The following is a 25,625-nucleotide window of genomic DNA, read 5'->3' on the forward strand; positions in this document are numbered from 1 at the left end:
CAAGTTGGTTTTAACAAGTAAGATCTTGCAGGGTTTGGGGTATTTGTTGTTAATCTTTAGCTGAATTTGTTTGTGCAGAACTCTGAGACCCCTAGTTTATACTTTTGTATCCAGCAATTGATAAACTGATCGCATTTTTTTTTAGTTTAAACATTCTTACTAGTTACCTGTTTTTTGTTTATTTGGTTAGGGGAATGAGGCAATGGTAAGATTTTTTGCATGCTCTATAAATTCCAGACACTTTTTCAAAAATGTTTTAGTTTATTAAACACACTGATAATTTCTGTGTAGAGTAATATTGCAGTGGGTAGCTCTCTGCTTAGAGAGACTCAGTAAAATAAAAGCAAAACTGTGTTTTTTTTTTCCTTGCCACACAGACTGTCCCCAGAAAATGCAATACTGAAATGAAAAAGTGGTTTCATGGTTAGTGGGGGGGTTTTCTCCTGCTTTTTATAGCACAATATGATATATTGCCCACAGATTACCCTGGAGATTAATTTTAGAGGTATTCATACATTGTTTTAAAAATACTATTGTTTCCATCTCCAGTAATCCACAAGGTGGAAGCAAATGTGTAGAGTATCTGTATATATTTGTAAACCTGAATGTGTGTAGATTGGATTTGTAGGTGTGCAATGTTGATGTCACCAAGAGAGACCCCATTAACACTTCAGTTAGGCAAAAATTTGCAATTCACCACCAGCTTTATTCGTTGGTGGTTTGTACATGTTGTAGGGCGGTGGTATGCTGTTAGCCAACTCTTCTGATGCCTGGTTAGAGATCAGTTGCCCAGTTATTTTAAACTTCAATAAACAGCACACCATTGAGGAGCGGGGGTGGGACAAGTATGATGGGAAGTGGTTTCTTAGAAGGTGGATGTTCTAGTTGTGCTAACAGAAGTTCTGCACTGTTAGCCATCATTGTGCTTGCCTGGCATACAAGTGTTTGTTCACACTAGTGTACTTTCCTTTTCTGCTTTCTTCCTGATAATGCCCAATGTTTGCATGCATTCCTGCTCCTGTGAAAACAGCAGCACTGAATTGATGGGGAATTTTTCTTTTAAACCCTTGGCCACAAGGAGTTTAGTTTGAATGTGTCTTCTTTCTGCAAGTAACTTCTGATGAAATGATTTATTTTTTTGCACCTTATGTGAAACAGGAAGTTTGAGATAATGAAGCAGATTGATAGATAGTTTGACATAGAAATAACCTTGTGAACTTTTCTTTTTGACCAGGATGCTCATGGTGTCATAAAGGTAGTCATTTCAAAATAATTTTGCTTGCTAGATGCATTTTAGTTCATCAGTTTTTTCTCTTGTATTTTTTAATATAAATAAAATTTAGTTCTTCATTGCCTTTCTTCACTGTTTGCTGACTAGAACTGGGACTACTACCTAGCAAGTTGTGTGCCCTTGGCAGTACCAGCTTTGCTTGTACATTAGAGGCTCGGAGATAAAGATAGCATCAGATATTTTTCTATTTTCTTGCTGGCTTTGAACAGCTCTTAAGCTTTGCTTATCGCTGAACTTAATATTTCATTCCAGAGATGCACAAAGTGCTTAAAAATTAAGTGTTTCCTTCAAGTGAGGATGTTTGCATTTTCAACTCAATATGCAAAACTTCCTTTCAGAGTCCTACATTTGTACTTTGTGCATTCTCACAAAAATAAAATGGAGGAAGAGCTGAAAGAAACCATTTGTTTAGTCTCTTGAGGCTCAGCATCTCGCTGGGTCAGTCTGTTAATTAATGAAGTCACTCAAGAATATGGTAATACAAAGAAATGATATTTGCAATAACTTTTTTTTTATTAGTAGCAGAAGTTTTAAAAATGAAAAATAAAAAGCATGAGCACAGCAGTGGCCTGAAGGAAAAAGGCCAAAAAGTAGCTTTGAATTGCAAAGGGCAGTGATTCCAAAGGACTTCTGTTGCTGCTGCTGTGGAGGCTAGTGGTGCTTCCTGGTATGAAGCTTGCGTCTATTGTCTAAAGGGAGGGGAAGAGTGAGTGACTCTACCCTGTTAATCTGCTTTCTTAACTCTGCCTTGTTTGCTCTTTCGATTAAAACAAAATATTGCTTCTCAGTCAACCTTTCCTGAGGGATGGCGGGGAGAGGAAGGGATTATATTTTAGGCCAGTGGTTTTCAACCTTTTTTCATTCGCGGACACCTTAAAAATTTCAAATGGCAGTGCGGATCCCTTTGGAAATCTTATACGTAGTCTGCAGACCCCGACACATTAGATGTAGTCTGCAGACCTCCAGGGGTCCACGGACCACAGGTTGAAAACCACTGTTTTAGGCCCATGGGGAAAAAATGGCTACAGTATTGTTGCTACAAGTGGTGCTTGACTTCCTTCTCCTACATCAAAATCTGTGCACCGATGCAGTAAAATGCGGCAGCAGTTTATGAAGCAAAACGGTCCCGCAAAACACAGCGTAGTAATTCTGAGGCAAAAACAGCTGATGGGTCACGTCTCCTGCTTGAACAGCATTTATGCCTTGCTACCTAAATTCTATGTTTTATAGGGTTACCATACGTCCGGATTTTCCCAGACATGTCTGGCTTTTGGGTCTTTAAATAGCCGTCTGGGGGGAATTTGTAAAAAAACTAAAAATGTCCGGGATTTCCCCCCGGACGGCTATTTAAAGTCCCAAAAGCGGCTGATAGGGCAGCCGCGCTGGTGGAAAGCGGTACCGGGAGCAGCATGGAGTGGCCGCGAGAGGTGGGTGCGGGCGGCCCGGCTCCCCTTGCCCGCCACGGGGCACGGACTCCTCTGCAGCACTGCCCGCCGTGGGGCTGGGGCTCTCCCGGGGCTCTGCGCTGCATGTGTCCAGCACCCCTGGGGCTGCTCCTGCCTCCCCAGGCCGGCCCCAGATCCCCTCCCCCAGGGGTTTGGGGTCTTGCTGTGGCTTGTGCCCCTCTGCCTCCTCCACGGGGCAGGCAGCTCCAGGGGGTTATGGCCGTGCCACCCCTTCCCCAGCTTCACCCTCCAGCAGCCCCCGCACCGCCCTGCCGGGCCTGTTCAGCCTTCGGCGCCACTGGGTCCTGCCCTGCCTCAAGCAACCCGCCCCTACCGTGGGGCAGTCCGGCCCTGGGGGACTGGGGGAGCCGCAGCAAAGCCCCGCCCGGAGCTGATGCAGGAGACGAGCGGGGCTCTCAGCCCAGGCTCCGGCATCAGCCTGCAGTGGGGAGCGGAGCCACCCCCCGCCGGCTTGGCACAGTCAGGCCCCGCTCTTAAAGGGACACGGACCCGGGCCCGGCCCGGGGCACGTGGGGGTGTCACCTCACCCCCCGCCTGGGGGGGCCCAGTGCGGGGGGTGCTCAGCACCATAGCTCCCCTCGGAACCCTGTAGGCAAAGCTTGGACTATAGAAAGCATATGGGAGGAGAGCCTGCGATCCAGGGCTTCAGGAGCTGCAGCTGAGGCAGTGAGGAACAGCCCGGAACCGCCAGAGCCTCTTGGCCAGACGCCAGAGGGAGCCGCTCAGCCGGGGGGGCCGGACTGGGCCGCGCCTCCTCGCCCCCCCCCCCCCCCCCCGCGCCGCCGCAGTCCCAGCTTACCTGCTGCCTGCCTGCCTGTTTCAGGCTTCCCGCGAACATTTGATTCGCAGGAAGCAGGGGAGGGGGAGGAGCATTCAGGGGAGGGGGCGGAGTTGGGGTGGGGCCGGGGCCCCTTGGGGTGTCCTCTTTTTCCAGGACTGCAATATGGTAACCCTATTTAGCTTCCCATCTGCTGCTAGACTGTGAGCACTATGAGTGAGGCTATCAGGGTCTGCAGATATGGAATCAGACAGTAGACTGTTGCTTCTTTGGGAGGCTTGGGTTCTTCAATTTTTTTCTGATGATGATGCATCAGACTCTGGAAGTGGTCAACTACATATGCCAGGGTGTGTGCACCATTCCCACTACTCCCCATAATAGATTCTAGGTTTGAAAATATGCTGTTTTTAAAACAGCTTAGTGCCAGATGAGTTGTTGAGTACATATTTTATGGTCTAGATGTGTGATGGTGCTATTATGCATTAGTACAGCATGGCTACTTATGTAGTTTGATAGATTTTGGGGGTGAGGAGGGCAGGAGAGGGGGTAATTGAGTCAAGGACAGTTTACACTGGAAAAATAGCAAGCAGCAAAATGCAGAAAATTTAAGTTTAAATGACGTGAAGGATGTGATTCAGTTCAACAAAAGTAAAGGAATGATTGAGCACTATTTGTGTGTGCTTGATGCTGTACAAACATGAAAGAAGCCCCTGACCCAAGGAGTTTGCACTCTAAAGTTTACAATCCGGAGTATTTTTTCACACTTCAGACTCCATTTAACTGGATCTTATGTTTGAGCAAAGAAGGAAGGAGTGGACCCCAAGTATTGTTTAGGAAGACTATTGTCAATGAGCTTTGTTGGAGAAATTAATTTCCAATAGATTTTTGAATGAAAAGAGGGGTCCATGCAGCATAAAGAATGCAAAAAAAGTGATTAGACAAGGGGTGGCATGTAAATAGGACTGGCCACACATTTGTTCTCGACTTGCTGATAGGGTTGCCTACTTTATACTCACAGAAAACAGAACACCATTGCTCTGCCCTCTGCCACACCCCTTCTCTGAGTCCCTGCCCCCCCCCCCCCGCTCACTTTATCCCTTCCCTCTGTCACTTGCTCTCCCCACCCTCACTCACTCACTCATTTTCACTGGGCTGGTTCAGGGGGTTGGGGTGCGGGGGGGGTGAGGGCTCCAGCTGGGGGTGCGGGCTCTGGGGTGGGGCCAGGGATGAGAGGTTTGAGGTGTAGGAGGGGGCTCCAGGCTGGGGCTGAGGGGTACGGAGTGCAGGAGGGGGCTCTGGACTGGGACAGGGGTGTGTGTGGGGGGGGGGTGTGGGCTGTGGGGTGGGGCTGGGGATGAGGGGTTTGTGGTGCAGGAGGGTGCTCCGTGCTGGGATCGATGGGTTCAGAGGACAGGAGGGGAATCAGGGCTGGGGCAGTGGATTGAGGTGTGGGAGGGGGTGCAGGCTGCCGGCGGTGCTTACCTCAGGCAGCTCCCGGAAGCAGTGGCATGTCCCTGCACCGGCTCTTACACGGAGGCGCGGCCACGCGGCTCTGCACTCTGCCCCGTCCGCAGGCACCGCCCCCGCAGATGCCATTGACCGCGGTTCCTAGCCATTGGGAGCTGCGGAGCTTGTGCTTGGGGTGGGGTAACCCGCAGAGACCCCTGGCTGCCCCTATGCCTAGGAGCCAGAGGGGGGACAATGCTGCTGCTTCGTGGAGCCAAGGCACACAGGGAGCCTGCCTTAGCACCGCTGCGCATCTGCGACGCCGACCGGACTTTTAACGGCCTGGTCAGTAGTGCTGACCGGAGCCGCCACGGTCCCTTTTTGACCAGGCGTTCCAGTTGGAAACCGGCCACCTGCAACCCTATTTGCGAATGCTCCATCTTTAACTTGCTTCATTGAACTACAGCATTAGAGCATAGAAGAAGAATAGCGTGAAACATTCAAGCACAGATCTCTCATCCCTGCTCCAGTACTGAGCCAGTGCAGAATGGGTTAAAGATAAGTTTTCACCTCTAGATTTGCATTTCCTTGCAAGCGTTGTCTTAAACATATCTGTATTTGTGGGTGTATGTATATTTCGTCTTCAGCAAAACATCTTAAGTAGCACCTTTTTGAAAGTTCCTTATGAGCAGTATACACTGAAGCTTTCCTTCCAAGAACCTTTCGTTCAGAAGTTTCACAAGAAAGTTTTGAATCTGGATTTTTATCTCTTCTCTGTCGATATCAGCTGTTAACCTGGTCTGGGGCTGATAAGGGCTTTGTCTTTTAGGATGCATTTTGCTGCCTTTGGGCCAATATGGATTCATGCTATTAGCCAAGGTTATCTCCTCCATTGACCTTGCCACCAAGGTTGAATCCTGGCTACCTGGTAATCGGGTAAATGGAAGATTTTGAAAGGGTTTGTAAAGGATGATTTTCTTTTTGAGAACGAAGGAGGTATTTTTATGAAACCCTTGGCTTTATTATATTTGAATGTCGAGAGAGAGAGAGGGAGAAGGTATGGGGAACCCACTACATTCAAGTTCACAAATTCAAAGAAAGAAACATAATTTGAAATAGACCTTAGTTGGTAGAAGAGATAAAGGAGACATTCTACTTACATTTTTGTTGTTCCTAGGCTAGATTTCATATTAACCACCTCTTACCAAGGTTTTGTAAAGGGCTGTCTGCTGCATTAATTCTTGCCCTGTTTGTGCTTCATATGTTAGATACAGTATTTGTTTAATTAGGTGACTTACAGGGGACTTGCAGAATATTGATTTATTTATGTGGTGCTCATGCAGAAGTTTGCTTGCACCACCATTTTCCCTAGGTGTTCTGCCAGAAAACCCGGTGTTAATTTGCAGGCAGGGTTCCCAAATTTCAGCCTGCAAGGACTCCTGCCCAAGTGATGTAATGAGTCATCACCACCACAGCCCCTCTCGCTCTCCAGCCAGCACTGCCCATTTCTTAGGAATGCACTGGCTGGCTGACTCTTGTCCTCAGTGAAGCAGCATTTGTGGGCACGTTGTGCCATTACTGTGCCATTCCAAGCAGCCTTCTCCCCAGGACTCTTGATCATGCTGACAGAATCAGACCTCCTCAGGAAGTATGCATCAGCTTTCCTAAGTCTGTCTGGCCTCACTGTTCCTGAGGTGTGTCCTTGCAAATTTACAGGCATATGCTGTAGCTGTGATCACGGATTCTATTTGTGTGTGCTGCATGTGGGCACTCACTCGCCGTGTCACATTTGTAATTTGGTTGGTACAGTTGTATCATACAGGCTCAAAATTTCACTGTCCCGAGGAACCAGTAAATATCTGTGTGGTTTTAAAAAATAAATAAATCTGGAGACTTTTAAAACTTAGCGTAACTCGGGGTCACTGTACTGTAGCTCACCTGTGTGATTGAAAGTAGTGCACAGCTGCTGGCTCTACTTTATCTCAGGCTGTTTGTGCACTGAGCATTGATAACCGTTTATAGACAATACATGGCATTTGTTTTCTTCCTCGTGATAACCCTTCATACCAGAGCGTACTTTACTCACATTTAATTAGTTTCAAAATTTCCTTTGTTGAATTAAATGTGAGGTATGTTTTCAGGGTGGGGGCGGGGACCCTTTGTTAGCTCTGCAACAGAACACGGCATGTGAATAGATTTGAAAAAAAAAACCAAGATGACTTTTCTAAAGGCATCAAGCCCCTCCCGTAGTGCGGCAGGGCATAGTACATCGAACTTAGAGACCTTTAAAGTACATGCTGAAATGGATGCTGGGAAGATACAGTACATTGCTTGGGCACAACTCCAAAACTCTCAAGGCAAGCAATATTTAAACAAGCCGAACAGCCCCTTTAGGCAAGCAGCAGGAAATCCAGCACTCAGCTTTGTGTTGTTGCATGGTCAGCAGAAGATAAAAGTGTAGGCTGTTGCAGCTGGGGTTCCCTCCTATTCCTGGATGGCAAACTGTTAAGAAAAGATAAAAGGACAGGGAAGAACAGGGGTCGTCTTACTGAAAAGGGTTCTTTCTTATTTAAGCTATTCAACTGCTTTGAAAGATGTTGGGCCTTAATCTTCTCTCGCTTACATTGGTGTAATCTGGAGCATCTCCACTGAGGTCAGTGGAGTTGTGCTGCTGTAAAATCAGTGTGTGAGGGGAGAATCGGGCCCTTTGTTTCATCACAAACAACTGTTTAAACAAGGCTTCATTAACTATAGGCATAGCCGCTTCACAGCCAGCAAGCTTTTAGGCAACTATGTCTGCTACTGACTGGGGCTTTTTATTTTCAAATGCCACTAGAATCCAATCAGCTATTTTCTTCTCTAATTTTATATCTGAAGCTCATTCCTGATTGTAGGCTCTTTAATAATTAAGAGAAGAGTTTAAATGAATAGAACTATTATTTCAAGGCATCTGATCTCTATTTACTGTATTCCTCCTCCCTGCCCCCCTTTCCCCTGCCATGAGTGTTGGTGTCTTAGGAAAGAGAGTGCTTAGAGCATTTGTTACCAATTTAGTAGCAAGTACGTGCTCAAATTTAGGTCTTCTAAGTTCTGTGTGTGCCATATGTGGCCAAAGTGTAATCTTTGCTGGTTCTAGTGAAAAAGAACAAACATGATTTTGCTATTTGTCGGATAGTGTTTCTTTAATTTAGTGTGACTTACGCTGGCACAGTCTTTTTGTTTTGGTAAGACAGTTAAGCAATTAGGCACCCTAGGGAGCACAGATATGAACTGATCACTCCCCTGGGTTTACTGAGGTATGAAACATGGCCAAGACAGAACCTCTGACTTCCCTCAGAGATGTGCTAATCCTCCTAATTACCCCCACCTTTCTAGGAGCTGTGTTACTGCTATTTTAAAGTCCGTTGTCATTTCAGAAGTAACCTTTTTTGTGATATTTTGGGGCTATACAAGAGGATTTGGTGGGGAATCCATAGACTTATTTTGGCTATGATGACCCATATGGAATTTGCTATGGGGTATGTTAGGGGTTATCATTTTTTGTAGTGTTTTATATTTGTAACAAAGCTCATCCTGTATATGATATTCCCCTCTCTGTCCAGGGCTGGTGTGTGTGTGTGTGTGTGTGTGCTGCTCACCTTCATAAATTATATTTATATAGTGTAGGATCATAGTAGTTAGATATGGAAAAGACCTATTCGAGTATGTTTACATTGCAGTTAGGTATCTGTGGCTGGCCCGGGCCAGCTGACTTGGGTTTGTGGGGCTCGGGCAAAGGGGCAGTTTAATTGCTGGGTAGATGTTCGGGCTTTGGATGCCAGAGCTCTTGAACCCTCCCACCTTGCCGGGTCCTGGAGGTTGGACTCCAGCCCAAGCCTCAATGCTTATACTGCAATTAAACAGCCCCTTTGCCCCAGCCCGAGTCAGCTGGCATAGGCCAGCCATGGGTACCTAATTGCAGTGTAGACGTACTCTTAGATACTGCTTTAGCTGGGGTTTAAGTGGCAAGTGCTGATACCTTCTCTTGCTTTCAGAAACCTTGCTTAAAGTCTGAATTAGGGAACAAGTGAAATGAGTCTGGTGGCCTCAGCCCAATTCTTAATAGATAAATTGTACCACATCACCATATATGAAATTAGCATATTTGTTAACCAGAGTGCTGCCACATCATACTGATAATTCATTGATTTAGAGCTGGTGGTATTGCTTTCCCCAGCAGCTTTCTTGTTTTAAGTAATTCAAATTTAACAGCAATATTATCTAGAGATTCAACCTCCTCAGTCATACTGGGTGATCTCCCTTGATCTAACTGGCTCAGTTCTATTAGGATCTCACTGAAACATTATACAGCAAGGGGATGATATCTGAACTGGAAGGAGACTCTAATTTTGGAGCATTTGCTCCCACCATTTCATTATTTGCTACTGTTTAATGTCTCTAAAGGAAAGTACAAATTCAGCTGTAGTGTTTTCACATTGAGTGTATATCTTTTTCTGAATGAGTATGTGATCTTCCTGTTCCATTGGCCTTTCAAATTAAGCATAAATGCAGTCAGAGCTCTTATAGTTGTGACCTGTTCTGTGAACCTTTGCTGAACTTTCCCCAGCTCTCTTAAGTATTCTAGGCTTGATTTTCCTCGTACGCTGGTGCAGGTTATGAGTGGCTCCACTGAAGCCAGTGGAATTACACTTTACAATACAAACCAGCTCAAAAGCGGAATGAGCGAGTGGAGAACCAAGTCACCTGGTCTGGAATTATAAAAAACTTGATCTTAGAATTGGAGCAGGGTCAGTTCTCTCTCGGAGAACACACAGGAACATTGCTCATCCTAGTGAGTTTGAATGGCAGGATCATTGTCAGTATCTGTGAATTAACACATACAGTGTTGATATACACTGAGTGTATATACGTTGTTGTTTGAAAACTGATTAGCTTAGTTTCACTAGCAAACTAATACCATCCTGCCAGAGGACTTTGCTTCCTGCTGGATATGGAAATGTTTATAAAATAACTGTTCTTGTGTTTATCTCCCCAGAATCAGTCACAAGTGTAATTATTGTTGTGAGGCTTGAAACAGGCTATGTTTTGGTGTTCGATATGTATCTCAAGGGGAGAAGGAAGCAAGTTGGCCTTTTCATAGATAGATAGATTGTTCAAAGAGTTGTCTGTGTCATCTGTTGATTTACCGTACGAGCAGTGGAATTCCTCCTCCTTTTCGTAGGGGAGGGTGGTTTAGGACCAGCAACAGATACTCAAGCAACTTGCGAGGAAATCAAGGACTGTATCTAAATGTCTGCTTACAATGAGGCACACTGCAACTGTCCTGATGTTTTGTAATAGATGTGTGGCTTGTGGAAAGAACTGGTCACAGGTTGCTAATTTGGTCCAAACAAGTGGAACATCACATGCTAGGAATTGTTGTCTCTTCATACTGAGCCTCTACAGTGAGGATGAGTAGAAAGATGAAAGCCTGCGGTGTTTGTAAGATCCTTTAAATCCAGATGGCTGATGATGATCTTCCTCTTATGTTGTATCTCCATAATTGAGCTCTTTTATACACTACTGGTTACTTCAGGATAACTTACATTGCTCAGGGGTGTGACTAATACCCCGAGCGATATAAGTTATACCAACCTAAGTGGCGGTGTAGACAGTGGGAGAGCTTTTCCTGTTGACATACTACCGCTGCTCGCGGAGGCAGGAGTTATTAAGCTGACAGCAGAGCTCCCTCCCATCGGTTTAGAGAGTCTTCACTAGAAGCGCTACAGCAGCGCAGCTGCATCGGCACAGCTGCACTGCTGTAGGTGCTTTAGTGTAGATGGAGTCTGCAAGTTTGCAGCAATAGTAGCTCATTCTGTATGGTCCTCTGCTAATCTCTCTGTTGAGGAATAATCCTCTTGATCCACCCAGGATCCCACATCATCCATCCACGATCTTCTTTTTCTGCCTCGTGTTCTTCTGCCATCAACTTTCCCTTCCAATGCCCGTAAACATGCATATCGCCCTCTGAACCTCTTAAAAAGTACCCTGCAAATTGAATCTTTCTTTTCGTAATATCTTACACTAGCATTTGCTGAATTCCAGTCCTTTCCAGTTGGTTACACAATCTATCTGATATTTTCAGAATTCTTCTATAACACCAACATTTGAAGGACTGTCGTTTCTTTATCATTTGAATGTCCGTGTTTCACAGCTGCAATTTAACACAGATCAAATAAAAAATTTTAAGTTAGAATTTAATCTTCAGATTTATGTCCGTTCTCATCAGATGATTATTCTTCCAGAATGTTTCTTTCACTCTTGCTATTCTGGTTCTGACTTCAGTACCCAGTCTTCCATCCTCTGTAATGATTTTCTGTATGGCTGTGTCGTTCACTGGAGTCTTGTGTGTTTTCCCAGGATCTTTGCATACCACCAGAGCTGTAGTTCAAGGATTTTGAAAGCTTTACTGATACATCCAGCAGAGCATGGACACTCATAGAGCCAAACTCACTGCTGACACAGGTGGTCACAATTCTGGTGACTTCACTGTTGTTTGCACCTCCATATAGCAAAGATGTTAGCCCTTGGAGTTCAGTAAACTTCAGACTATTCCTACTACAGAGTTTCCCAGGTCAGCAGGAAAGGCCTGCAGAGCATACAGCATTGCAGGAGCAGCCTGTCCCTTAAGCAGTCACCAGGCCTACTCAGCTGATTTTGGTCATTCGCTTGCTTACCACCACAGAACGTACAGTACTTGCAGTGCTCTGTGCTGACCTCCATGGAGTCCTTGTAGGTCTTACGAGGCGAGGCATGTGTACTTTGTAAAATCCCTTTGCAATGCCTATGGGTCTTATAAAGTCCATTGGACCAAAAGCAATACTACAAGGAATGTAGAAGGTCAGCAGACATACCTGGGGGGAGGGGAGAAGAATAGGTTGTGTGTGTCCTCCCATCCTCATAGCCAAATACAGAAATGTCTTTTTTGAGAATTCTTCCCAAGCTCCTTTAACAAAGCTGGGGAACTTTTGAGTTCCATGAGCAATTGCTGAACTTATTATTATATGTATTACTGTAGAACCGAGAAGCCTGCATCATAGGCCAGGCCCCCTTTGTGTTAGGCACTGTACAAACACAGAAGAAAAAGACTGCCTCGGCCCCCAAAAAACTTCGTCTATGCTCCGTTTATGTCATAGGGTGAGATGCTCTATGGGAGCCTTGCTGATCCTGGAGGATGGTGCGTTGCCCAGCTGCTCCTAATTCATTTAAACACTCTTGCTTCATTTTCTTATAGGCATGAAAACATAAGCATTTTTCCTCCTTTTTTTTCCCCCAAGAAAATTCATGTTAAGAAACAGTAATATTATTTTGCATTCCCATAGTGCCATCCATCCGAGGATCTCAACACACTTTAGAAGGTTTAGCGGGCAGTCAACTTTATATATCATAATTAAATTTAATCTCATTCGAATAGAAAACCAAACTAAACAGTTGACTTCAGAATTAAAGCTCCATGAACCACCTTAGCCTTGCCCACTTAAAAGAGCTCATGGATGTGCTCACATGTATACAACTACTTTAGAAAAATTTCACATAAAAAAATTGGCATAAAAATTATACATTTTACAGCCAGGAAGTTCTTTTCTCTCCTTCTTGGGGGAAATCATGAGCTCAGTTTGAGTGACCTGTGGTACTCTGACATCAGCAGCAAGTGTATGTAGACAGCACAAGGTAAAGTTACATAGCTGGCCTGCATCTCTAAAGTGAGGTGCAAATCATAGAAGGAAAGGGAATGACTAATATACAATGGGATATCTAATCTTAATGGATGTGATATGTTGGTGTGTCTGGCTCAGAGTGGAATGTGGGACGGTGTTGTCTGAAAACTTATTTAGAGAGTAAGATGCAAGACTGCAGGATGGTGGCCTGTAAGCCCGTCAGGTCTTTAGTCTGTGCCAAGAAGGAAAGAAATGTGTGTCTGGCCCATCATGGTCATGTGGACTGGGAAAAGGTCAATGACTACGCAGTGGTTTTGAGATCAGCCTGAGATAGTGTTCTGTACTCCATGTTCAATATTATAGATTAAAGAAGTGCAGGTGTAAACAAACGTGTGTTTTGGGTGGATGAGAGGTCACATATGTGGGGTCAGAATTTTTATTGTTATAGTACCTTATCTCTGCATTCCTTCACTCCAGTATGTCTCCCTCCCTCTTGGTTTTCGTTTTGTTGGTTTGTATTAAATTAAAACTTTCTAATTAAACTTTATTGTAAAGTAGAGGAGTGTGTGTGTGTGTGTGTGTGAGATACAGAAATTCTGAGCTTTTAACGGTTTTAATAGAGTTTTTGTCTGGAATACACAGTAGAGAGGAAAGATCCTGTGCTCACCCAGGAGCAGAAGACAGTAATATGATGATGTTAACAAGGTGGGGAGAAAAGGAGGTGTTTGTTTAGAAAAAGTCCAGTCACTAAAGCCTGTGGAGCAAGGGAACCCTGCTGATAACACAGCGGAAAATAAGAGGCTCTGTCTCTTTCCTGACTTTAAAGGAGTGGTGCCTTGTAATAAATGGCTGCCATGTGGCAGCTGTCTCCCAGCTTTGTGAGTCTGGCAGTAGTTAATCCTGTCAGCAAGGCACGCTCCCTGGAAAAGAGCAGCAAGAAGAGCTGCACGTTCTTAAACAATTCTATCGGAAAAACTTTTTTGTTTTTGTTGTTTAATTGAGTCTTTTCCCCATTAAATCAAATGTGGTATTTCAGTGAGCTTCTCATCTAAAAGTAGCATTAGTAGAATGTGCTATGAATTAAAAACAAAATGAAAACAAAAAAAACTTCATTGTAGGGCGTAAGAGAATCGCTGTACCAAGGAGGAACTCTCTCCACAGTATTGCCATCTTCAAGCATTCAAAAATTGTCAGGCCACCCCCCAAAAAATCAGGATTGGCTTATAATGCATAAGACTTGAAAGCAAATAAAATTTAATTTTTTTTATTGTTTGTTTTTACCTCTAGGGTTCATGCTTTCCAGCTTTTGTCCACAACTCTGAGGGCTGGAAACATACAAATAATTTTATTTATTTATTTATTTATTTTTGAGCAAAAGCCGAGATGCTCATTTAATACCATGACTCGATCAGATTTTACGAGATGTAATAAAATCGTGATAGGTGGCAACCGTGACTTTTTTATTCCTCTGATTTCTAATCAAAGTTTTCTAATGCCATGCATCGTTTTACTAAATTCACTCATTAGGTGCAAAGCACTGTGGGGTGCAGCCGTGTAAGGTGTTCCCAACTGAGAGCTGGGTGAGCAAGGGGGTTGGAGTTTGTAATAAAAGGAGATGATTAGTGGCAGAGGCGTTGCTGCAGCAGCGTTCCAGGATCTGTTCAGGACTCCTTGGCAAACTGTTCTAATACTGTCCCCTTAGGGCTTGTCTACACAGGGAAACTGACCAGCATAATTATATCAGTATAGTTGTACTGGTATAACTCCCCATGTGGACACTATTATTCTTGGCTAAGAGTTTTATTTTTCCTATGCTGCTTCCAAAGTGACATTATCGCTAAAATTCCCCATATAGCCAAGCCTTCAGTGAGTAACTTAAAAAAAAAAAAATCCCTATAAGGTGGTAGCAGATCATGACCAGGGCTCCCCCCAGAGATGCAAAGCATTATCAGGAGATCTGCTGTTGCTTCCTGTGCACGCTTCATACTGATGATCCAGTCTTCCTCTAATCTTTCCTCAGCCTTTTCCTGTTGCAGCCAACGCAACTCCAGCTACATAGTGAGAAGTGCAGGGTTAGGACACTAATTGCTGCACAAACTAGTGCCTGACACACACATCTGAGTTTTAAACCCTCTCCTCTTAAATCCATGAGGAAAGATGCCCCGAACAGCTTCAGGGGAGGGTATTAAACTGCAGAGTGATGTCTGATACGTTTCTACTCATCTGACGGGCCTCCCCTCCTGACCAACAGGTGCAAAGACCGATTGCCAGTGAGCAATTCGACATCACCAATTTGTGGCTTTCCTTCGTCTCAGCATTACTACGACTGCTGTTTTCACGATGCTGTAATAAGAACAACCAGACCAATTGTCCCCTACCGATTCATTACAGTGGATGCCTAGGCATCTGCATGACCAATTGATAAGATACAGAAGTCCCCGTTTTGTAACTTGTCTCAGAAACAATTGATTGTAAGCTCTGGCTGCACCACATGGAACACAGATGCCTGCTCTTGGCCCGCCTTTAAAGGGCAAAGCTGCAGCATCATGCCTCTCATCAGCTTCTCTCTCTCCTCCTGTTCATTTTACAGCAGGAATCCCATGGCTTGGACTGGCTATACCGTCTGGGATTTCAGCCTCTATGTCACCGTTGTCCAGCTCTGCCTGCATGTAGTCCTCATAGCTTTTCTTCAGCAGACGTTTTTAGAATCCAGGAGCACTTTGTCTCGGGTTGTAAGGTTTTCTTTTCCCTTCTTTTCTTTTCTTTTCTTTTCTTTTCTTTTCTTTTCTTTTTTTTCCCTTCTTTTCTTTTTCTTTTCTTTTCTTTTCCACTCCCCCCCCCCTTTTTTTTTTTTTCTTTTCACCACAAGCTTTCTATCTGGTTCTTCCAGATTTAATCCATCTGCTCTATTATTGAGGCTCCTGGATGTGAAATCCCTTCCATAAGCTGGAGTACAGTGCCTGCCCATCCTTTCCTTTTAAAGGACATCTCGGCATATGCAACTTTCCCAAAGGTTAAACTTTATTCATATTAATGATCTGGCTGTATTATGGTTCGCCTTTGTTTGTTTTTATTTTTTACCAAACAAGAGGACCCAACCACAGATCTCTTTACCTGTTGCATTTTAGACCATGTTTCCTTATTTTACAGCCCCAGCCTGTTTTTCCTGGTCAAATGCAGTGTTGCAGCCCTGTCAGTCCCAGGATATTAGGCGAGGTGTGTGAGGTAATATCTTTTATTGGACCAACTTCTGTTGGTGAGAGAGACAAGCTTACACAGAGCTCTTCTTCAGGTCTGGGAAACATATTCAGAGTGTCACAGCTAACTACAGGATGGAACAGATTGTTTAGCATAAGTAGACAATCTGTTCCATTCTGTGTTTTAGCTGTGACACTGAATAAGTTTCCCAGATCTGAAGAAGAGCTCTGTGTAAGCTCGAAAGCTTGTCTCTCTCACCAACAGAAGTTGGTTCAATAAAAGATAGTTCCTGGTTGTGCCAGGGGGAGTGCCATGTGGTGCTTTGATATCTGATGCACTACTTATCATAACACATCACTAAAGGAGTCTTAACAAGTATCCCTTTACCTCCTCTTCCCCCCCCCCCCCCGGAGAAAGGGCACCTCTCGTTTCTCACTGCTGCTTAGTGAGGAAAAGGCGGCCCAAGAGCCACTACAGGGAAGGCATTTCCTCAGTTCTTTCAGGGCTTTTCTGCAGAAACAGCTCCTGGCTGTATACAGGGCCACTCTCCTTGCTGGCTTGTTTTGTATCTTCACCCCAATGAGGCTTCTGATAACTGCATCCCCAAGAGATACAAAGCACTAGCAGGAGTTCAGATACTACAATAATGAGTGCCATATAAGAACCTATATAGAACAGAATAGAATTCTCCTCCCTATGGCTCTGCCCCAAGGTTGGCTGCTTGAGGATAGGGAGTTCGGAAAGTTGTTGCGTCAGTCCCTGGTGCTGCTGTCAGCAGTATTGTCTCAAACTGCCATGTTCTCCTCAATCTTTGTATTAAAAAAAAAAAAGTCTCCTTGCCCAGTGAGATGAGACAATACTGTCTAAAGAGCAAAATAATGTCCAGAACTGGGAAATGCTCATCTGTCTACTGAAAGACGCTACGTGAAGTCTCAAGCGGCTCAGTATTCTTACAGCCAGTGCCACTCTTTGGGGAGGGAACTTGCCTGGCTTGCCACTCCGTCTAAAGCAAATAAACCAGACTTAAAGCCAAGAAACACATCTACTTCCTGGAACTCTAAGTCATTCACACAGCTGTCTTAGCTTTCAGAACACATGCAAAGCAGTTCTTATGGCAGACACAGTAATGCTTTTGTGTCTGTCTTTAGCAAGCAGAGAAGGAATATAGGAATAGACATACCGGATTACACCAAAAGTCCATCTAATCTAGTGTCTTCCTCTGATGGTTGTCAGTTCCTCCGGCTTCAGTGGAAGGCAGCCACCTCCTCATTTCCAGTTGTGCCATGCTGTAGCATGAGGGGTTAGAGAGGAAAGGAGTGAAAACTCCTTCCTGATTTTTGTGGGCCTTCAGTTTGTTGCTTGTGTGTTTTTGTCCTAGCTTGTGTAGCTGATAATTTTAGGGCTTCTAACAACATTATCCAGATCACTTTCAAATCCTGATCTCCTTTTCACTTGAGCAAGTTCCTGAAGATACTGAAATATGTAGAACCTTATTTCCTGGGACTTTGTTATTAAATAAGCTAAACCCAGAAACGGAATGAGCAGTAAGGATGTGTGGAGTTTCTTCTGACTAGCTTTCCGTGTCACGTGCTAGCTGTTGGGTACTCTGTAGGTGAGCGTGATTGCCACCAGATTGGGAAAGAAGGGGTTTACACTCTTCAGCAACTATCCAACCTAAATATGGGTGTGTCAGTAGTGATCACTGTCTCAGTGTCTGACTCTCCAGTGCCTGGCACTTTGGGTAGCATTTTGCACAAGTGTGACTACACAATCAGAATGGGATAGTTTCACGCCCCTGTGTGCAGGTGTAAGTGACTATCCAAGGTACCGGTCCATTGAAGAGCCAGGCACTCAATCCGTACCTGGGGCCATCCAGTTTTTGCTCTCACTTTCAGTACTTGCACAGTAGATCCAGCTTTCTTGCCTCACAGCTTAATCTCAGTTAGGGAGGCAGTTCCCACCACATGCACATAAACATACCATATCAGACAATGAAGAAACATTGATGCAACATTACAGTTAAGAAATAGAGCACAAAAGATAAGACAGAGATCAAATTCACAATTACATTAGGGCTGCTTTGTGTCACTGAAGTGGCACAGGGCAGCTGGAGCATACTGGTGAATCTCATCCACGAAATGGCAGGGGACTGGTTCACCATTGCATTATTTTAGTTGCACGCCAGTATAGCTGCACTGGTTTCAGTACAGTTACATCATGCAACTGAAGTAACGCAATGGTGACTCAAAGGGCTGTAGTTTTTTCAGCATCATTAACTTGCCCATGTTGCCAATCCTACATACTTTTATGGTACATATGTATTTTGTTATCTAAGCTCTTATAGAGGAAAAATAAGCATATGAGATATTGACGGGTCTTTGAGGGTGAAGAGATGGCAGGTTCGGTTATTTTATTATTATTTTTAAACAAAGCAAAAGTATAAACCATTACACCTACATAGACACGGTAATATAAATACACCAAATGTTGCTAACAAACTCTAATACGAATAACATAAAAGGCTCAAAACAAAACAGGCAGTCTCAGTTTAGTAGTTGGAGGGTGGCCCTTAAAGATGTGCTTCTCTTGTTTTTGTGAGTTTAGAGTGACATTTTCTCTGGGTAAAATTCTACCTTTACGTGTGTGTATATTCAGACGTTTTTGGAAATATTCTCAGTGCCTTTTTGACTTAATGGTAAGTAGTAGAAAACTGCCACCATGAAGTCCTGTTCCGCTGTCTTATCCTTTTTGCTTTTCTTTTCATATAGGCTGCTCTGTACTGGTGCTCCAGCAGTGGTGACAGTGAGGTGACGCTACCAGTAAACTTCTCTGCCGTTGGGGCCTCGCCAGCACCAATACTTCAGTAGCCAGGGCAGACTTGGTATTAAAAAAGGTCAGTTGGAAAACTTTCTTTGGTTTTCCTTTGCTTCAGGTAGTGGCATTGAATAGTATCACTCTTTCTTCTTCCCACCCAGCCTGTTTCCTCCCTGCTACCCTCGAGGCTTTGATGCAAAATTTCACTAAAACTATAATCCTTCTTTTGATGTAACCAACAGCATGGGAGATGAGTGGGGAGAAACAGTTTCCCATTGCATACTCTGAGTGAAATTCATTCCCGTGCAGAAACTCAGCACGAGACCTATGTACCACTTATGTCTCACTTAAGTCCTAATTTGAAGGCTCAAGTGCAACTTTAGTGGTAAATAGGTTTGGTTCTGGACTTCTAAATGGAGGTGAATTGCAACCTATGAGATGTATCTTTAGGAATACCGAGAAAGAAGCTATCATGGGCTTTTTGTCCCAGACAAGATGTCCCCTTGCTGATTTGAAAATAGTTAGTTATTCCTCTCTAAATCTCTGCCTTAGTAACACTGCCTGGACTTACATTTAAACAATCTTTGGTTGCGCTTCTCATTGAAAAAGTAGGTCATTTTAGGGCGATGGTAAGTAGGAGTAGTAATGCTTTTTAGGCCCAGAAAGGAAAAGTGTTTTAAAATGCATTTAGTGTGTGTTTTTAAGATGGGAATCCTCCTTCCTCCCCACAAAAGAAAAGATTATCCATAGTATAGAACATAGTGTGTTTAATGAAACCAAGAAAAGTGTTTAGCTAAAAGTATTAAATTTTCTCTGGCCCAATTAATTCACAGCTTGTGTTTTAACATTAATGTGTTTTTTGGGTTTTTTTTTTTAAAGCGGAACAATGAGCTGCTTTGTGCTATACATCAGGTTTGCCCTCTCTTTTGCCTGTACTGTGTGTATTGTGTGCTTCTTCCTATCTATTCCAAAGGGAGCGCTCATGTGCAAGACAGTAGAACAAACTGTAGTAAAAACTTGTAATAGCTCCAAAGGGTTGGGGCACACTTTTTGCTTCTGTAGCAGCTTCTCTGTGGTGAGTCGAGTGACTGAAAAAAGCATCATCTCTTCTTCCTTCCCTCTTCCTACCCCCTTTAAAGATTGTAACCAAGGTTCTCCTGTTGCTTTCTCACTAGAGCTTTTAAAATGAAAGGAGAAGATGCTGTAACCATCAAGAACGATCTTTTTTAAAGATAAAATTGCGCGGGGGGGGGGGAGGTGGCGGGGAGTAAATGTTGATGAGCTGAGTTTCAACATACTGTGGAGTCACATTTTATCCCAAAGGAGGAAATAGATCTAGCAAATGCTTTCCTGTTCAGACTGAATGGGAAGCAACAAGTTTTGCATGATTTTTGTTCAAGTCTCTGCTTTACTGTCCCATCAAAGCTGGTTGTCAGTTGTTTCAGATCTCGCCTTTGGCACAAACAGCTATTTGCAGCCTTTAGCTTTCTGTGGTCCTGCATGGCCTCAGTCACTTACAGATGCCACACCTCTAGCCACAGCACAATTTGAGCAGCCAGGACCAGAGCGAAAGGACAGATTCTTGCTAGGGAACCTGCAGTCATATGTCTGGCTCTGAATTTGTGTGCATGTGGGTGGAGTGAGGATGGAATGCTTACTCCATAGGGAATTGGTTCAGTGTTTAATGCAGCCTGAGTTTGTATTGCCTCCAAGCTGAGCTCCCTCTTCATTGTGGACCTCCTATCTCCTTTAATTGGGAAGGGGGTAATTGCCCAGTGCAGCAATAAGCAGAGGGATCCCTGAGAGCTTGAGAAGACAGGTGATCCTGTAGCCAGGCAGTTATAGAACTTCCATGCTTTTGGCTCTGTCTCCCCAGTTGATTCCCTGAAATAGGTTCAGTGGGCCAAACCCTCTCTTTTCTACTTGGGGAGGGGGGGAATGCTCCCTCCCGCCCCCCCAGATGTGTAATAAATTTTGCAAGAGAAAACTCACTGAATTTTCCTGCCCCAGGGCCCCTCCCTGCCATGGGTTTTCCCACAGGAAGAAGTGATTTGGCCCAGTATTCTTATTGTTGCTATATCCTATTGCAAATAGAAAGTTGTGCTTCGAGAATCAATGCATGCTATTGTCTTTGTTTCAGTGGTATAGTTTTCCTTCCCACAACAGTACTGGAATATATTTTAGTGCACTCCAATAATACTTACTCTTGCAGAAATTAAGTTTCATTCTTTAAACTGTTTGCAAACGAGGAAGTTTTTAATGTACAGAAAAAAATTGGTCTCCTGTTTAAAAACAAGATCAGTATCCAAACATCTTGTTTGAATTGGCAGAAAGCTGTATTTTAGTTTGTCATAAAATAGCTATTTGTAAACAGAAGCTGTTATGGGCTGCAATTGTACTGTATTGTGCCCTTTCTGAAAGATGTATACCAAGCATACTTGCACAGAGATTGCAAAACTGAAGGTGAGATTTCAGGCTGATGTTTGCATGTCTGCCCTTTTCTTTCTTTCTTTCTGATGAGCAGTTTGAATCAACAACTAAAAACAATGCTAGGAATTCAGAATTTATTTCTCTGAAAGGACCTCCTGTGGTATTTAAATTACCTTGGACCACACCCTGTTTTCACAGTAGTTAAATAGATTTTTTTTGACTGTTTTAGAAAGTATCTAATAATTAAGGACTTACATGTTGGTTATTGGGTGAAAATTTCAAGAATAGTTATTGATCTGCTCAGAAAGAAAGATGGTTAAACTAAGTTTGTTTTTCGCTTTAACAAAAACAGAAAAATAGTTTAATATTTTTTCCAGTTTTTCTGTTGTATTAACTAAAGGGATGCTGTTAAGTAAGATTAAGTTTGGGCCAATGTCAAAAATTTTAAACTAGTAGGGAAATGTTGTGATTTTTACTTTTGTAGTTGTTGTTTTTAAAATAAATCTACTCCTGCATGAACCCTTCATCGCTGAGACTTAAAAAGTAAAAAGCCATCACTTTTATGGGCCAAAATAAAGTAAACTGACACTGCAGCTAACAAAAACCCTGATCTGAGAGCTGTGCAAAAATGAGGAAGATAACAAAGAAATTAATTGGAATTCTGCTAGAAACGCAGTGCCTGATCTTGAAGTGCAGGTCACCTGCAACTAGGGTGACCAGATGTCCAGATTTTATAGGGACAGTCCCGATTTTTGGTTCTTTTTCTTATATAGGCTCCTATTACCCCCCCACCCCTGTCCCGATTTTTCACACTTGCTGTCTGGTCACTCTACCTGCAACCCTTACTGAACTCAGTGGCCATTTTAGATACTCAGCCCCTCCCAGGATCAGGCCCACACCAGAAGGGAAAATCAGTGCTTTCTGAGTGGAAAGGTATTAAAATTGGGAGAGAGTGTGTCAGTCAGGAGAGTATAACAGACAGTTTATAAAAGCCCAATTTAGGGAGCAGACCGCATTGTCTAGTGTGTAGATCACGGGACTAGAATCAGGACACCTAAGTTTTTAATCTAAACTCTGTTACTAACCCAGTGTGTCAAGTCACTCAGGTCCTGATTTAGGATAGGTACTTAAGCACATGGGGAACCCTTAAGCAAGTGAGTAGTCCCTCAGAGCTTGATTCTGCCATCCTTCCTCCCACTGAGGTGAAGGTAGGCGTGGTGTAAGGAGCTATTCAGCCTGAGTAAACATGGAAGAATTGGGCCCTCTGTCTCCCTATGCCTTTGTTTCTCTACCCAGGGCCGTCCTTAGGCATCCATGGCTGTGTAGGGCACCCGAAAATTTGGGGCACCACCGGGACCATAGGCACTGACTTCTCATCTTGCCAGGGGGTGCTTGACACCCCCCCTCTGCTCCAGGTCCTGCCCCCACTCCACCCCTTTCCCCAATGCCCCACCGCCCTGTCTCTTCCTGCCCCTGCTCCACCCCCAGCCCGCCTCTTCCTCACCTACTCCCCCTCCCTCCCAGAGCTTGAACGCTGCAAATCAGCTGTTTGCGGTGCTCCAGAAGCGCTGGGCGGGACGGGGAGGAGTTGTTAAGTGCGGGACCACTGGCGAGCGAGAGGCACGGGGGGAGAGGGCAGAGGGGGGAGCCGGTGGGTGCTCTGCACCCACTACATTTTCTCTGTGTGTGCTCCAGCCCCGGAGCACCCACCCACGGAGTCCACGCCTATGACTAGGACAGCAGGTCAGAACGGGTCGGCTCCCGCATATCCATCACGCGCGGCAGTCTCCTTACTAGGCAGAAGGCAGGGGCCGTATTCACAGAGCCGAATGCGCCAGTGTAAGGGCTTCAGTTGCACCAGCATAGGGGCACCAGTATAGGGGCAGTATAGGAGCACCAGCATTCACAGATCCAAATGCGCCAGCATTGGGGCACCAGTTTAATAATACTGCCTAGGGCCCCACAAATCCTAAGGACGGCCCTGTCTCTACCTGTAAAGTGGACATCACTATGATGTTTTATTAATTCATTAATGTTTGCAAAGCGGTTTGGGATCCACTGAGAAGTGCTACATAAGTGCAAACATATTGTGTAAGCTCAATGATGCCGTAAATGGGATAATTACAGTAAGATGTGCTCATTCTTTTTACAAAAAAATAATCCTTATTGTTTTCGCTGCTATTTGAGCCTTGTAGCCTCTGTAATAGGGAAATAAAAGCACGTAATGCTGCTAACGGCCTGCTGACAGACACCATTTTGAATTCTGAGATGGTAAAGCTTCCAAAGGCTGATATTCTTTGTTTCAATAATGAAGTAACAACTATTTTTCTTTAATGTTACCATGGTGCAACTCTGTTAAAACTGTAATTGCATTTTGCAATGTTACTTGCTGAAAAAAAATCTTCCCCCAGGAATCACTTTTTGTGTGTTTGTTATGTTTTGTTGTGTTCCTGGAATGTCTGCCACTCAAAAAAGGCCTTCAAAAAACTATTCTGGCATATTTGAACCAGAGAGGTGTCCTTCTCACAGAGTTAGAGTTGCTGACAATAGCTTGATAAGTGCATGTGTGGCTTCCAAAAAAAAAAAAAGAGCAAGAGGAGGGGGAAAAATTCCACCAGCAATTCTACCAGCTTATGTATATTTTCAGTAATTACTGATAAACTGGGACAGTGGATATGAGAAATGTGCTGAATGGTCCCAGAAATTTCAGTCATCTTTTCCACTGTTAGCATTAAGCAAAGGGTCATCATGAATTCATCTGTTAGAATAAATTGTAATTTTTCTAAAAGGAAAGTGCGGAATGTATGAACTTGAATTACTGAAATTCTCTAGCTGCAGAATACACTTGAATTTCTCAGCCAGATGTCAGTAGTGTCAGTGATGTACTCTATCTCCTTTTTTTGCAAGTTGAATCTGGGACATAAATTAGGGGGATGAAGTCTTTCTCTGTTAAAACTACCTCATAGTTAATGTACTCCTTCTTACCTCCCCTCTCCCCCTTTCTTCGTACAGTACTAGAGGGTGCTATAGAGGATCTAGACACTGCTGAGCCTAATACACTAAGTGGGGAGAGCAGCAAGCAAGAAGAAAACCTCATTGTTCAGCAGTCAAAGGAGGAAAATGAAGGTAACTTATTTAACTAGAATTATGTTCTTCATTAATTTAAGGGATCAGCAAGATTTTTAAGAGTTTTCTTCATCCCTGTTCATTTTTTTATATATATATATATATATATATATATATATATATATATATATATATATATATTGAGCAGAAGCACAAACACTCTCTCACCACCGGAAGGCTTACAAATGAAGACTCTCTTTTTTTGGCTCCCAGTAACTTGGCACAGCATTACTTATCCTCATAAAACACCTGTTTATAATGTCCGTACTTCTTTTCCCAAAACATGTTATACAGAGGATCAAGTGTACATGTCCCTTGTTATACATCCCCCCCCCCCCCCCCCATGTCATCTCTTATAGTGGCTTTTCCTGTATATATTCAGATTTTAAGTCTTGGGTTCTGTGCTGCTCATCTTAAATGATGAATCTGCTGGGGTTTTAAAGCATGCTCTTTTTATGTTTCTAAAGCAGAATATGAAAGACTTACTAGTATGTTAATGTTTACGTAGTATGTCCATAAATTGGAACACCACACACCTAGTGCCCCAACTATTTAAGTACAGTATCTGAAACAAGAACATCCTTCCTACATGTGACGTAGAATAAATATTCTATGTGTATTCTACATTGCACTTCTTATACCTTTAATGTAACATTACTCAAAACACCTACTCACCGCCATGGCAATGTGTTTGCAAGTGCAACTGCTCATGAACAGTGCTCCAGTCTTTCACTGTGGACACAGGACACCAACAAGATGCTGTATTATGACAAGAGAATTAAGCGACGTCTGATTTTAAACCCAGAATTACTGACTCTCTACAGGTTTCAGAGTAGCAGCCGCGTTAGTCTGTATCCGCAAAAAGAAGAGCATAAGCTTTCGTGGACTACAGCCCACTTCTTCGGATGCATCTAATAAATTTGTTAGTCTCTAAGGTGCCACAAGTACTCCTGTTCTTCTTTTTGACTCTCTACAGTAGAACCTCAGAGTTAAAAACACTAGAGTTATGAACTCACCGGTCAACCACACACCTCATTTGGGACCGGAAGTACACACTCAGGCAGCAGCAACAACAAAAAGCAAATACAGTACAGTACTGTGTTAAACATAAACTACTAAAAAAAGGGGGGAGAGTTTAAAAAAAAAAAAGATTTGACAAGGTAAGGAAACTGTTTCTGTGCTTGTTTCGTTTAAATTAAGATGGTTAAAAGCAGCATTTTTGTTCTGCATAGTAAAGTTTCAAAGCTGTATTAATATCAGTGTTCAGTTGTAAACTTCTGAAAGAGCAGCCATAACGTTTTGTTCAGAGTTCTGAACAACCTCCATTCCTGAGGTATTTGTAACTCTGAGATTCTACTGTACTGTACTGGGGGTTTGAA

General features: G+C 43.6%; 1 protein-coding gene across 8 annotated transcripts in view; it reads left to right on the plus strand.

Annotated features, from left to right (window-relative positions):
• The window catches only part of RREB1 (ras responsive element binding protein 1), a 141,017-nt gene that overhangs the window by 42,913 nt on the left and 72,479 nt on the right, over nt 1-25,625 (plus strand). For 4 of the 8 annotated variants that reach the window (XM_065584930.1, XM_065584926.1, XM_065584924.1 and 1 more), the window contains 2 exons: nt 18,645-18,769; nt 24,133-24,246. Coding sequence is in view for 1 of the 8 variants with exons in the window: in XM_005305970.5 (XP_005306027.2) it covers nt 24,133-24,246 (114 nt within the window). In the remaining 7 variants the exon portion in view is untranslated. Of the gene's footprint in view, nt 1-18,644; nt 18,770-24,132; nt 24,247-25,625 lie in introns of those variants that run through there. The other 4 variants (XM_065584925.1, XM_005305970.5, XM_065584929.1 and 1 more) reach the window with 2 other exon arrangements.

This window comes from Chrysemys picta, chromosome 2, assembly GCF_011386835.1.
Source record: "Chrysemys picta bellii isolate R12L10 chromosome 2, ASM1138683v2, whole genome shotgun sequence".
In the NCBI taxonomy this organism is placed as follows: domain Eukaryota; kingdom Metazoa; phylum Chordata; order Testudines; family Emydidae; genus Chrysemys; species Chrysemys picta.